The 14,264-nt window shown below is 37.5% G+C and overlaps 1 protein-coding gene across 3 annotated transcripts; it reads left to right on the top strand.

The window, feature by feature from the left end:
• Positions 1-1,963: 1,963 nt before the first annotated feature.
• LOC103980962 (SWR1-complex protein 4) lies at positions 1,964-13,840 on the top strand. Of its 3 annotated transcripts, XR_671367.3 has the most exons (17): positions 1,964-2,227; positions 2,344-2,433; positions 3,574-3,639; positions 3,742-3,801; positions 3,902-3,958; positions 6,033-6,162; positions 8,089-8,156; positions 8,583-8,675; positions 8,757-8,804; positions 9,117-9,281; positions 10,621-10,731; positions 10,888-10,983; positions 12,770-12,841; positions 13,038-13,095; positions 13,208-13,242; positions 13,444-13,574; positions 13,679-13,840. XR_671367.3 is itself a non-coding variant. In XM_009397508.3 (16 exons), exons 1-16 carry the CDS (start codon positions 2,114-2,116, stop codon positions 13,522-13,524), a joined length of 1,344 nt encoding a protein of 447 aa, XP_009395783.2. In that variant the 5' UTR covers positions 1,964-2,113; the 3' UTR covers positions 13,525-13,840. The 3 variants fall into 3 exon arrangements, 2 of the variants coding, with proteins under 2 accessions (XP_009395783.2, XP_065018060.1); XM_009397508.3 differs by having other exon boundaries at positions 13,444-13,840; XM_065161988.1 differs by lacking the exon at positions 3,902-3,958 and having other exon boundaries at positions 13,444-13,840.
• The last annotated feature ends 424 nt before the right edge of the window (positions 13,841-14,264 follow it).

Here is a 14,264-nt window from a genome sequence, read left to right as displayed (position 1 = left end):
GCCGCTCGTGATGGGAGAAGGGGTCGACGGAGGCGACGGCGGTCGGCTGAGACGGCGATGGCAATCAGAGGCTTCTGGTGGAGGCGAAGGACATTTTCATCAAATCGATAAAAATGTGGTAACCCAAGTAAAAATCATTTAGGGGAGCATTATCCGATAAAAGCTTAATATTGGGTTTTTTTAAGGTTTTACCCAATAATCCTCGCTGTTGTACTGCCGAATAAACGGTGTCACGTGTGTTCCTGACGTGAGAGTACATGCAGGTGGCATCCCAACGACAGCTTTCAGGCCTTTTTCTCCCTCCGTCACGGTGCAAAGCGAAGAGTATGTACTATGATAATGAGGAGGCTGCTGGATCACTCCTGACCGGCAGTTCGCTATAGTGTTTGAATTGCGTCGAATAGAGTGGACCGTCACCGGTCCCCGTCACAAGGGCTGCTCTCCGGTGGCCCTGCGGTGTCGTAACTGGGGAATCGATTGGGACTTGGATCTCCGGTAGCTGCTCTCGGCCATGGCAACAAGGGCTGGGGAACCAAGTGCCCAACGTGCGGATGTTCTCTGAGTCGAGATATCCAGATACAGCCAACATCTAGTGGTGCAGGGATCTGCGCCTATTGCTCGGCGACTCAGCATCAGTTGCCGGATCAACGGTGAAAGAAATGACAGTCAAAAATATATTTCATGAAAAAAAGGCACATTTTGGATATTTCATATTTCAATATATATTATTATTAAAAATCATTATTTTTTAATCAAAACTAAAGCAATTTAACTTAACCGAATTGATTTCAAAGTTCTTAATTGAGAAAACACTCAGAGTCAATTTCTTTAAATTCCCATCATTTTTGGGCGAATGTTATGGTTGGACCGCATATTCCGGATCGTCACATCATAACCCATGCCATGTTACACGTTTGTGGATTCTGCACAAGAGCTACTTTCCTCTCACGTTGAGCCGGAGCCCATACAGGAGGGCATCCTCTCAACAAGTCGCGTCCCAGAAAGCTCAAGACGACATTGCATGGCGTCGTTCCTCGCATACCGGGTGACAGTCGCATGAAAGTACGAACTCGTCCCTTGGGAGATCGATCGTCACGCCAAACCCGTGTACAACCAATCCTCGGACAATAGTATAAAAGCCTTTGACCAACATCTGATCAAGGAATATAGAACAAAAAAATAAAAAAGAAACCACTGACTTAATCTATGAGGAGCTCAAGTCGGGAATCTCCCAATCAGAGCTTGTGTGCAGAAACGTGATCACTCCCGAATCGACTCAATCCCTCATTGGAGAGATGACTACCCCGACCCTTGATCCAACTCAACCTCAGCGCTTCTTCCAATCGACCGAGAGACGTGCTCCCGAACTTTGGCGACGTTATCCCGACCCCTGATCCAGCTCAATGCTTCTTCCAACTGACTGAGAGACGTGCCTTTGAAAGTCGAGAACTCTTGACATCGACCCGAGGACCAAGCACTCCTCAATCGTGTGAGTTCGCTATCGACCATCATCCCATCAAGTCATCGTCCGGCAGTGCTGAGGTACCGGAAGCAATACCATAAAAAAACTTGACAATGTTGACGAGCAAACGAGGGCAACTCGTCAAATAAATAATTTTATTTTTATTTACACGTTGAAATTTATAGTGACCTTTTCTTGGTGGTACACGAATGTAGCTCGCTCACCCAGGTGACTCCCAAGTGAGATCAATCGACTCGAAATCGCTTGATCCATCCAATTTTGCGCAACACAAACGGGACTAACTATGCAATTGGGTTAGTCTGATTCACCAATTCGATTTGGCACAACCATGGTTTTGATACACGTGCCGTGTACGACCACTCATCGGTGGTTCAGGTTTGGTTCAAGCTCGAGTCTAATTTAACGGATGAGTCGATGGCAAACAAATGTCGTCGAGCCGGACCGTTATTACCGGGACGCTCCTAAAACCCGACTCTTTTGTGGCCGAGTCACCGAGGACGGGAATCGGGAAAAGACCGTCTGCGTCTTTCCTTTTGGAGTTCCTCTTCCTCCTCTTTCCGCGAAACGATCGAATCGTGCGAGTGAGCTCGATCGGACCCTAATCCTTGGGAGCTTCTCAAACCCTCGGCCATGGATGCCAAGGACATCCTCGGACTCCCCAAGAACCCGTTCCCGGCGACCCAGGAGAAGAAACCCCGGCCTCAGAAGGAAACTCAGAGGAAGCCCGATGGCGTTCACCGGGAGGTAAACCATCGCCCCCGCTCTTCTTCCCCTTTCTTCCACTTGGAGTTTGAATTTTGTCGTCCTCCGTCTTGTTGTCTATTTGGTCGCCTCATTTACGAGTTTCTTTTGGAATCTAGGTTTACGCGCTTACAGGAGGAATGGCGCCGTTGATGCCCACGATCGAGGTTTCTCACCTGAAGAAACGACAGAATACGGAGAAAGAGAAGGTAATAAAGCTTAGTCACCTTAGAATAGTTTGATTTTCTTTATTTTTGTTTGATGTTTTAGAAAATTAGGTTAGGGTTTTTATATCAGTGCATGCTCTTATCCAGACATCAACTCGAGGGTTTTTGGGATTACACTTTCGTGATAATGGAACTATTTGTTCTCTGTTTACATTCCAACAAGATTGGTCACTCTTCTTGCCAGAACTAGGAACGTTTCTTTTTGGTGGCAGATAATCAAGATGCAATATAAGTGGTTGCACGGAGGAATCTGAACTTCTGTAGATTACCATTCGGCTTCAAACATAATGAAATTGTAAAACCATGTAAGGAATAGTTTGGACAAGAACTGAATTGCTAGGAAGATCAGTAAGGTCCTTGGTAGCATGGATATAACCTTGTCCATGCGATGCTCTTTGTTCTGGTAGAAAAATTCTTTGAATATCATTGGCTGGAACTTAGCTTTATAACTCAGAACATCGGATTGTCTTGTTTCCTCCTAACTTGGACCACATACAAGATTGACTCTTATTGTCAGAATATCATGTGAGAACCAAACAACTCAAATTGTCAAGATCATTTAGTGTCCTTTACATTTGGGATATGTCCTCTTCCTTTTCCCCTCATAGAAGATTTAGCGTAAGTATTGTTAATCTGGAATGTTTTTCTTATGGCTGGTCGAAATCAGAGGTTTGAACTCTTCTGCTTGAACGAGTGAACTTTTGGAAACATCATGGTTGATCAGCTTGAATTTGTCATAGGGCTTTTGTTCAGTTGTAGGATTTAGAAAACTTTTTGTTGCTATAATTGGATTAAATCAATTTTCTTTTCATTTTGCAACATGAACTCCGGAGTACCATATGCGCTAAACACTTTCATGTCATTTATCGTCCACTTGTTTGCTTTTCCTTTATATGGTTATTTGTATCATGGGATGCAAGTGATAAGTTTAGTACTTCTAACCACAGCTAATTTTTAATTATAAATTGAAGGGAGCTAGTACCTTAGCTGCTACTTGTATGAACATTAGTGGTTGGTGTTAGTTGAAGGAGATCCAAACTTTTTGTTTCCCATAAAATAATTTCTAACTCTGCTATTGTAATTTGTCATGATAAATATATATGTTTTTAACTACCTGTGCAGATCTCATGGCAATGGCTTCCTTTTACATCTTCAGCTCGAACAGATAACTTACAACTTTATCATTGGGTATGTTCTTGTGCTTCTTTCAGCATATGATGATTATGGAGTCGGCCTAATGACTTAGTTAATTTTTTCCTTCTATCACTTTGAAATCACTTTTGTTTTCAGGTAAGGGTTGTTAATGGCGTTCCACCAACTGGTGATTACTCATTCGCTAAGTACAACAAGGTAAACCAGTTCTGTTCTTACAGTTCTCTCATATCGAGCATTTTGTTGGATATTTATTGTCACTTAGGAATAACAAGTGATTCTTGTCATGTGGATGCAGTCTGTGGATGTTGTCAAGTATACAGATGAGGAATATAAGAAGCATTTGACTGATCCTGTAGGTACTACATACAATATAATTTAAAAATTAAGTTTTTGCAATATTTGCTGACTAGGGAGATTTTCTTGGAAATTCTAGATCCAGTGTTCACAGGATCTCAATATTTTTATTCAAATAGTATATTTTAAAAATTGTAAAAATTTATACTTTTTTTGTAAAATCAATTTATGGTTATGACATCCTAGTGAAGTCATTGGCTAGATTTTTAGATATTTTACATCTTATGTTAGTCATTTCGACTCGTTGACCATAACTAATTGTCTGAAAAGCTATATCAAGCATTTCATTTGCTTATGGAAGACTTTCATTTCATTCGATTGGATTTTTTTCCATTTGCTAATGCAAGCACTTTCAGTCACTCATTTTTGTTAAATTTAGGAGGATGATATTTCACAACTCTGGTTCTAAAGGGAGATTAATGATTCAATGCATAATCTATAGTTTCACATAAAGCCACAGTCCATACTTGATACAGATTATCTATATCATTTTATATTCTCTGCTACTTGTAAAGTTCACAATCTATGAATATTGCTGCAGATAATGCTGTTATTATTTGACAAAAAAGTTGAAATCTGTGGAACCTTTTAATAAGAAGGATGTTCCAAAATTGATTGTTGTAAATCTTGCATCATTAAAGTTATCGTCAGAGCTTCTTTACTGCATGCAGCCTGCAGTAAATCCTATAATTACCAGCTAGTATTTTGTATACTCTATATTAGCTTGTAATAACTCATGCAAGTGGATCGGATACCACATCTAAACATCCTTAGGTGTGATGAAAAAGATGAATGGTTGATACTTCTGAGTATGCTAATCTTCATGATAAATAAACTGCTGTAGAATTCTAATTTGTTTCCTCATCCTCATCATTTTTTCCCCATCAGCAAAATATTGGAGTCAAAACTCAAAAGTATCTCTAGATGATTTTTCTTTATCTTGATTGATTAGTTGTGAGTCATTTCATCTCTAGCTTTGATCAAGAGTACAATATTTTCTTAGTTACACCTAATGTTCGCCTGTTACTTGTGGTCTTTCTTTGGACTTGTATATGGTGAAAACTATGTTGCTAAGAAGGTGCGGCTCACTAAATTTCTTAGTGTTGAAGTTTGTTTCCAAATGCACAGCCACTTTCTCATGAATAGTGCCTGGTTATTGATCTAGTGATTTAAGATCATAGTTTTGTGGTTGAGACAGCAAGACAATTTTGCTTGGTCCTTCTGTCATCGTTCATTAACTCATTAGGAATCCTTATTTCACTTTGAACCATGTGGGATATTATTCTTCGTGGGCTTTCAAGTCTTATCTTGTTTGTTAAGCATGGATATATTTAGTTTTGGATTTCCTATATCTTGCACTCATATCCCTCGAAAATATAGGGTTCCACTAGATCAGGAATTCATGTGGGTGTGTTCCTAATCTCTATAGGCCTCTTATCTGAAAGATGAAGGGACCAATATAGTAATGAAGAAGCAGCAGCTGAAGTTCATTTAGCTGGTGTCTTGTGTTTAAGGTTGTGTGTGGCATTATGTTCTTTTAATCACAAAGTTGGGTTATCTTCAAAAGTTCACCATTGGTTGAAGTGTTGACTGTTGAATATATATCATTCCCAGATTCATGCCATATGCAAATTATGGTTGGTTAGAATAAAAACATGGGTTGATTTTTAGCTTTCTTTTGTAATGTTCATTTGTGTACCATAGACATATGAGATTGTTAAATTGAATCTTGTAAATCAACATCTGTTACGTTCCTTTTTCTCGCTCCTTGATTATTTATCACATCATAATATGCGTGCCTTTAGAAAGGCTTAGAAGTCAGTTCCTATATGTGTGTTTTATCTGCATTGGCTGAAATGTCATGGCCTTCTAATATCTATTGACCTATCTTGGTTGGCTTTCAGGCTTGTGGTTTCTTTTCCAATTTTGTGGTAGTAGTTGTTTGTCACATTTGTAATGGATATACTACACAAGGGCCAAGCCTGTTTTTTGTATAATCTTAAAGGAACTTATTCTTCCCAAGTTTTATGCTGTTGTGTATGCAAGATCTAATTTCCATCTGATTTAATTAGATGTGGAGCAGGGAAGAAACAGATCAGCTATTTGATTTGTGTGAACGGTTTGATCTCCGCTTCATCATAATAGCTGATAGGTTTCCCTACCCCAGGACCGTGGAGGAACTCAAGAGTCGCTACTATGCTGGTACATCTTTCTTTATGCATGGCTATTGTCTGCAAGTATTCATATTTTGGTTCTCTCTTTAGCTTTTGCTAACATCGTTGGCACCTTTGTGTCAATACTGACGCAATGTGATGTACTTTAGTAACTTATGTACTACATATTCCTTAAGTAACGTGTGTACCATATATACTTAACTAACTTGTGTACTATGTACTTAAGTAACTTGTGTACTATGTTCATTTGGATAATTGGATCAAGAATCTAGTTATAAGTGCCATTATTTTGTAAGATCATGCATTTTGTTGATTGATTAACAAGTTCAGTTATGACACTTTATTGGTTGTAAGAACTAACAACCAGTGTCACTTTGTTGCAAGATCAACCAACTTTCTTGGGTCTGCATTACAAAGAACATAATACATGAAACTGTTATTGACAAAGGCAGTTATTCGTGTTATGAAAATTAAAACCTTGATGTGCTTAAATGGTGGGATAGGACTCCCATTACCGTTGTTAAGTTGATCCATGTCAAGGTGGTTCATACAGTTGAATAAGGTGAAGAGAATATTGCTATGAATATGAAGGTAAGTATTCTGAGAGAGTTTTATTTGGCATTGGATTAGTTGAACTGTTAGGTAGCCTTTTGGTTTGGTGATTACTAGGCATTAAAAAAAAGGCAGTGAATTGAAGACACCATATGACCAATGGGTTGATTATTTTAATAGAGCCAATATGTGTTGGGTGGTGTGTGGTACCAATACTGATTATCATGTACTTCCTGATGGTTCTGATGTCGTTTTGATGACCCAGAGGTACTTTCAGTAAGATAACCAAATTTGCCTCAAAAAAATAAGTGGAGAACACTTCGAGCCTATTACAGCTTATTACATGTATCAAAATGAAAAATTGTATAGCCTGGTATAACCCTGGTATGACCTTTAAAATTCACCTATCTGGTCATTCTTTTGGAGTTCTAGTTCATCCAGGAATCATCTAGATATGTACTTTGTCAGCTGAACTATGCTTGTTACAATGGGTAGGTGGCTTCTTCCCCAATTTCCAATCTGAACGACTAGTTCTCCTCATTGACTTTCTAACCTGCAGTTTTACTGGAGCAGGAAATATCCCAACTCCAAAATTTTAGTAGTCTAAGTTAATTAAGACAGTGAGGCTATTTATGTCGAGTAGTTCTGAATAAGTTTCTTGTGTTACTTTTGTTCTGTTATCAAGACGGATGATAAGGTTGTTATCATGCATGAGATTGGGAGGATATTCAATGTGGACAAGTTGTTAGGATGTGTCCTTTTTTTTTATTTATGCTGCCTATTACTATAATCCAGCATGTTCTGTTATACAATTTCAGAAAAAAAAACAATAATACAAGCCTCCATCTTTTTTGGTTCTGATAATGTTCAATGTGGACAAGTTGTTGTTAGGATGTGTGCTTCTTTTTCAATTTATGCTGCCTAATACTATAATCCAGCATGTTCTGTTATACAATTTGAGAAAAAAAATACAATAATACAAGGCTCCAGCTTTTTTGGTTATGATAATGATCACTAACATTGTCCTTGTTGCAAATGCTGTACTGTGATATGATCAGAAAAAAATCTAGTGATACAAGCCTTTAGCTTTTTGGTTTTCTGCTAATTGGTTGTTGACATCATGTTTGTTGCAAATTCTGCTTAATTTGGAGAAAATTCAGGATTTGTTGTTGGATCCCCTGTGAGATTTATCAAAGTGATAACTTAATTTGCTTTTACTATTGTATTAGTGCAAATATTACTGAACTAGGAAAAAAATAGTTCAGGATCCGTAATTATCTGTGATTTAATCAAATTGTCTTTGATTCTTTGACAACAAAGCTCCATGCATTGTGGTAATAGCTGCAACATTGTAACATTTTTTCACATATAAAGTCAATTCCTGTTTTTCATCTATCTGCAGTGACCCGAGCACTATTACTTGCTAGAGCACCATCTACTGGTGATGTTTCTGGAAATCCAATTGTTAAGGTATGGCTACGTTTTGACAAAATCTGGTGGGATTATACATACGTATGTGTATACATATGCATGCATGTATATATATCTATGCATGTTTATATGTGGTGAGGTTATATTGCCTCCACTGGTGCAAAACTAGAGCAGTTTCATCATTTTGTGATGTATGAGTTGCCTTGCTTTTTTCAACACATAGATGCAGTAATTATCAGTTGACTGCAATGTAAAAGTATAGATCTGCACTGCAAGCAGGCTAAATTATGCTAGTGCATATATAGAAAAATAAATAAAGGGGAAATTTGTCATTTATGAATTGCTGCTCGCTCAAAGTTGTACCACTGAGAACATAAACACACATTCCTTTATTAAAAAGCATTAGATTGATCATAACGGTTTCCCTAGCTGTATAACATATTTTCCTTTGACTTTCTTGTTTAGGAACCTTACAATATGACACATGAGGTTGAGAGGAAACGTGCATTATCTGTTGTACTTTCTCAAACAAAACAGCAGGAACAAAGAGATGCAGAGGTATCATTGTTATATGCATTCTGCTGATACATGTTCATGCTTTCCAAGATCTCATGTATATAACATTGGTTCCTTATTCAGATCCTTGCTGAAGCTAAACAAATAATGGAGTCACGCATGGCTAGCAAAGTGAGTATATTGGTCATGGGTGTAATATGTTGATAATCTTCTGGTTGTGTAGCCTAACTTTATTGTTTCTACTTTCTAGTGAAAATTTAATGTAATAAATCTTATTTCTTGTAAAATGAAAGAGCAATTTAATCATGATATACCACTGAACTTTTTCTTGAACCATTAATGAATTTTCATGCTTGTATGTACTGTTTAAGGTAATATATAACTGGAACTGTTGCCTCTCAGGATTAAAGATATTTAATTGAAACTGGCGTATGCATTGCTCTTTCTGTGTTGTTATATTATTGGATGTCTGATCATTTGCAGAGCGCAGAAGATGTCGAATTGCCAGTTAACCAAATTGGTAATGAGGGTAGCGAGGCTACTGCTCATGCTGAATCCATATCATTGTTGAACACCAATCATCAGTCCTCTTCGACAGCTGCACCTCCAACAGCCGAGTGTACCTCAACTCCTGCTTCACTTCGAATGGTAGATCCAATTTTCAGCCTGTTTATTCAACTTTGTTATTATATTATATATTTTTTGTTTTTATCTATATTGGCTATTTTTGGCCCTTCCTCTTCATTCCCTTTGTTGTTAGCTGTCATTCTAACATCATCTTGATTCTTGCATAACCAAGAATCACTGTGCTGCATGCTGAAGGCACAATAAATTCCTTGTGTTAACAACACCCTTGCTAGTCGTGCACGTATGCACATAACAAGCTTTACATGTGGACATGTTACACACCCATCTATCTACTTTGTGCCTTTACAGTATGGGAAATCCTTGTGCATGTTCAGCTTGTTATCCATGAATGTGTTCTAAAGCGTCTTTACAATATATGCTTGTTCCACATACTGGTTAAAACTGTTTTTCTTTTAACATATATTTCAACAACTATTTGAATTTATGCCTACCATGACACATTTCAGATTGACATGCCTAGTGACTAAGGTAAAGGTGCAGCTAGCAGATTTTTTATTTTTATATACTGGAAAAGTGATTTGGTATGTGTTATCTCCAATAACAAGTGATACACAGATAAAGACTTGTCTTGTTGGGACATGATGGCATGCTGGTATTGGACTGTTATGGTACGAACTGCTGCATGGACATTGAGTCACTTGCATGTCTGTCATATGCTGTTTAAGTACCTGCATATGTAATTTGTACAGGCATGGACAATGGCCCATAGGTCAGACTGCCGGTGTCTTTCTAGCATGGGTTAACAAGCCTTGCACTTGCATTGCAATCATTCTATTCACACCACTAATAATATAAGTAATAGAAGTATAGAACTAATGTTCAGTTGGGAGTATGAAGAAAAGGGTAAAGATAAATCACTGTGACACAGGTTTCCATCTCAGATAGGGATGCCAATAGGTCCAGATTACTTGAAACAAAATTTGTAACTCAACCGAAATTTAACATATGGACGTATAGGATGCATTAATATTATTTGATTGAAGTTGAACAAATACACATTTCACAGTCCTCAGATTTGCTGCCTGGGAGCTGTACCATAACGAAAGTATTCACAATTTCAATTGCTTTGTGTCTTCTGCCTACTTTATTTCATCATATGAGTTCTGATTTTGCTAGTATAGACTTTGTAATTTCATTTGGCAATGGATATGGCTGTTATAATACATGACTACACTTACCAAGTCTTTGAAAATTGTCATTCTGATCATAGTCAACATACTTGAGTTCCCGATCATTGATTTTTTCCTTTGTAGTTGATTATGTACCAGCAGAAACAGTCACCATACATATATTCTTTTCGTACCACTCTAAAATTACTTCCACTGGCAAAAAATTTCAGCTTCGTGTATATTTGAGAACACATGCACTTGAGCAAATGGTGCAAGCTGCAAACTCATCTGCTGGTTTGAGGACTATCAAAAGGGTTGATCAGACTCTCCAGGATCTTGGGGTTTGTTTCCTTCTTGGTAGTTATCTAACAGTCTATTTCAAGTTAGAAATTTGGACAAGTATGACTGCAAAATTTTGCAATGAAGTAAAATTTGTCTTTGTATTGTTTTCGTACAATCTCAGATTTAAATTCTGCAGTGTTTTTTTTTTTTTGAAGGTTCATCTGAAACCAAAGGTCCCAACTAAATCAGTTTGTGCAGAACACCTTGAGTTGCGAAAAGAAATACTTACACTTCTCAACCTGCAAAAACAGGTACTCACTAACTACTGATTTATTTTCTAGTACTCCATGCCTTTAAAGAGATTCAGACAACAGTTAAACCTTAAAAGAAATTATGCTTCTGTCACATATTTAATAATTAATTTGATCACTATACTGGTTAGAAATATTATTCTGGTTTCCTACTATAGACATTGACCCGTAGCATGCATATGTTTAGTTTACTGTTTGTTTGGTATATATAGTTTATATCATATTCAGGTTAATGATTGGTTTGACCCTGATAGTGTCTCTCAGCTCTTGGTTCTCTCTTCAATTCGTGACAGATATGCAAAACAAGTATCCCTTATCAATCAATTGTTACTAAAACTTAAAGTTGATTGGTGGGGTTTTTGCCAAATAATTTTAGTTTAATAATCTTTTATATATAGTAAGCATGTCTATGTACATAACCAATCAACTACTTTGTGCTACAAGATCGAAGAAAAAGTCTTTTAAATCAGCAGGTTTTACTTATTTGTCTGTCTAAAATATCAAAAAAGTGCTTGCTACATTATTCTGAGACTTCCATATATTCACTAAAATTTGTTCTTTCATGGAGACAAAAAGGTAGGTATTGGTATTCGGCAGGAAATGGGAGCAATCATATCTGAGCAAAGGTGCTCGTCTAATTGGAATCAAAATGCATTCTATGATATTTGGATAGAATTACATATATGAAATAATGCACTACATGTGCAGATAGGAACCCAGTAGATGCTATAAGTTTGCTGCTCAAACATTTCAGGCTTCAATATATACAAGTCTAGTAGTCCAGTGGTGTTGTACCTAACTTAGTGTAGGTTGTGCATCTAACTTTTAACATCTCATTATACAAACTTTTAACACCTAAAACGTGAGCCTAGTGGTGGTGTACCTAACTTATTTATAGGTTGAGATATGAAAATCTTATTCTACAAATTTTGTACCTGACTCTCTTATTTTAGGTCAACAGTTTGAAATCTTATCCTACAAATTCCCACTTAAAACATTAGTATGGTGGTATTGACCCTGATTCTGGCTTGAGAGTTTGAAAGTCCGTTAGTCTAGTGATAGTGATGGTGTATCTGATTTATTCTAGGTTAAGCGTCATGAATCTCATCCTATATAAGGTCTTGGGATCAAAATCTACTTCAGTCACTTAGTTTTTGCCAAATATATTTGCACACAAGTAATATTTGTCTGTGTATGGATCAAATTACATATTCAGTAAATGCATAATCAACTGGACTACATGTGCAGATAAGGGGGTGTCAATGAAGCTTGCTAACCTGAAAACACCAACCAAATACTAGATGTGGACCCTATACCCTACCCAAATTTGAAAAATATCGGATGTGGAGCCACACTTGGGATTATGTGATTATCTATCGAGTTTTGTTCTGAGTCTTATGCGACCAGCTGTAACACCCCTATGCTGAGATATGCAATTGCATCAATTTTTTCATGCATAATGTGTATTTTGGAGGAGTATCCTAAACCTTTCTGTTTTTAATTTTGGATCCTCGCTTTTTATAAAAATTGAAGACTGCAGCAAACTGACCATGTCCAAGATATCTAGGATAATAAGAGCACTGAGATGAGAAAAAAATATAAATTGCCTTGGCCAAGTTTATTTCAGTGAACAAACTTGTTATGTTAAATGGATAAGACAATTTTGTTTTGGCTAATTTCATGACAGAACATATTAGCTATTACTGTATAAAGAAAGTTCAATCTATGCTCAATGCAATAGCATAGCCTTTTGTTTGGTTTTTGATTCTCTTGCTTGGTCTAATAGTTGCAAAATAGAGAGGCTGAAGCTTCAGTGAACCGAGACAATTCGTATGCTGAAACACCAAGCACTCCTAAGGTAAATGCTTTACTTCTACTGTTTTCCTACCATCTATGGTAGTCTTTGACATCTTCCAACTATTTAGTGGTGAGATTTGAGTCTTCTACGTATCCATTTGCTACCATACAATTAGTCTGGAGGCATGACCACATTCAAAATTTGTCATTTGTTTATAAAAAAAACATATTATCTGATTGGTTTTTTACTGTCACAGCGTTCTTACCGGGGAGATGTTGAACGGTCACTTCTCCCTGATTCTGCTGGGTTTGGAGGTAGACAAAAGCAAGCTAATATTCTTTATTTAATTGAGCTCTTTCTTTATTTTTGCCAAAAAGTAAAACAGAGTATAGCCTTTAAATGGTGTTATTATCTAATGTTTGACAGGTGACAGAGTGGGGAAACGTGACCACAAGCGGAAGGTTAGTTATTAAAAATTCTATAATGATTATTTTGCCTACATTCTATGGTGAAATTGGATAAAGATCAAAATTTCCACTATCCAATCTGTTTTCTCCAACCTCTTTCTCAACTGTGATGTTTTCATTGTATGCATAATGTACCTACTTTTACCTACAGTATCTGAGATATGTTTTTTAATGTTTTTTTAATTTACTTTCAAGGCTCCTGGAAGATTCACTGATGCACCACCCTCACCACCACAATCTAAAAGGCCTAGGAAATTGAAGTCTTCCGATGGATGATGATATCCAGGGTGATCCAATCACAACTGTTGTCTTTCTACAGCACTCCTGTTAGTAGTTAGTTGTACAGACTGGGTTTTCCCATGACAAAATTGCTAATTGTGTAATTTGGCTAATGTGAAGTTCCAAATTGGATTTTTCTTGGCTGGCACAGAGGCTAGTAAGATCTAACAGAGGAAGATCCATGTTTCAAAGCTCCTGGTGGCAAAAGTCTTGGCGAAGCTTCTTGCCTAACCCGAGAGCTGATAATGTACCTATTGCAGCCGATGGTGTACCTTTGATTGATCGTGAATCCTTTTTGGTTTGCATTTGGTTCCTCGCACCCTGAAGCCACCACTGTTACCGTTTAGTTTAAATTTTGAGTCCATGGTTCTCTTGTACATAGTGGGGAAGAATTGTTGCCTCCCATTACTACTATATCTCTCAGATTCTGCCGTTGCACTTTTTTTCTAAATTATTTGCTCTCAAATGCCTCTGGCCTTAAATGTTAGAGGTCGCATGCTGACAATCTGGATGGCCTGTATTGGGTCGGTGCACATCGTATCCTCACACGGCCCTGCATCATCAAGTCACTAAATTGTCTCTCAGAAAGATTGCCGAATTGTAGCTGATGTGGCCAGTGACATCGGCTCGGCTTGGAGATGGACGAGCGGCGATGACACAAATGACGGACGCAAGCCAGAGCCTCTTTCCTCTTTGCTTCTTGTTAAGAACGGGATTCTACATAATAAATCGCTAAT

The sequence above is a fragment of the Musa acuminata genome, chromosome BXJ1-4 (assembly GCF_036884655.1).
Source record: "Musa acuminata AAA Group cultivar baxijiao chromosome BXJ1-4, Cavendish_Baxijiao_AAA, whole genome shotgun sequence".
Taxonomy (NCBI): domain Eukaryota; kingdom Viridiplantae; phylum Streptophyta; class Magnoliopsida; order Zingiberales; family Musaceae; genus Musa; species Musa acuminata.
Note: the sequence above shows the minus strand (reverse complement) of the source record. Positions and strands in the feature narration are given on the sequence as shown.

Coding starts and splice junctions, on each gene's coding strand:
- LOC103980962 (XM_009397508.3), top strand. CDS start 2,114: ATGGATGCCAAGGACATCCTCGGACTCCCCAAGAACCCGTTCCCGGCG. Junction 9,282..10,620: donor CTCCTGCTTCACTTCGAATG/GTAGATCCAATT, acceptor AAAAAATTTCAG/CTTCGTGTATATTTGAGAAC. Junction 10,984..12,769: donor TTCTCAACCTGCAAAAACAG/GTACTCACTAAC, acceptor TTGGTCTAATAG/TTGCAAAATAGAGAGGCTGA.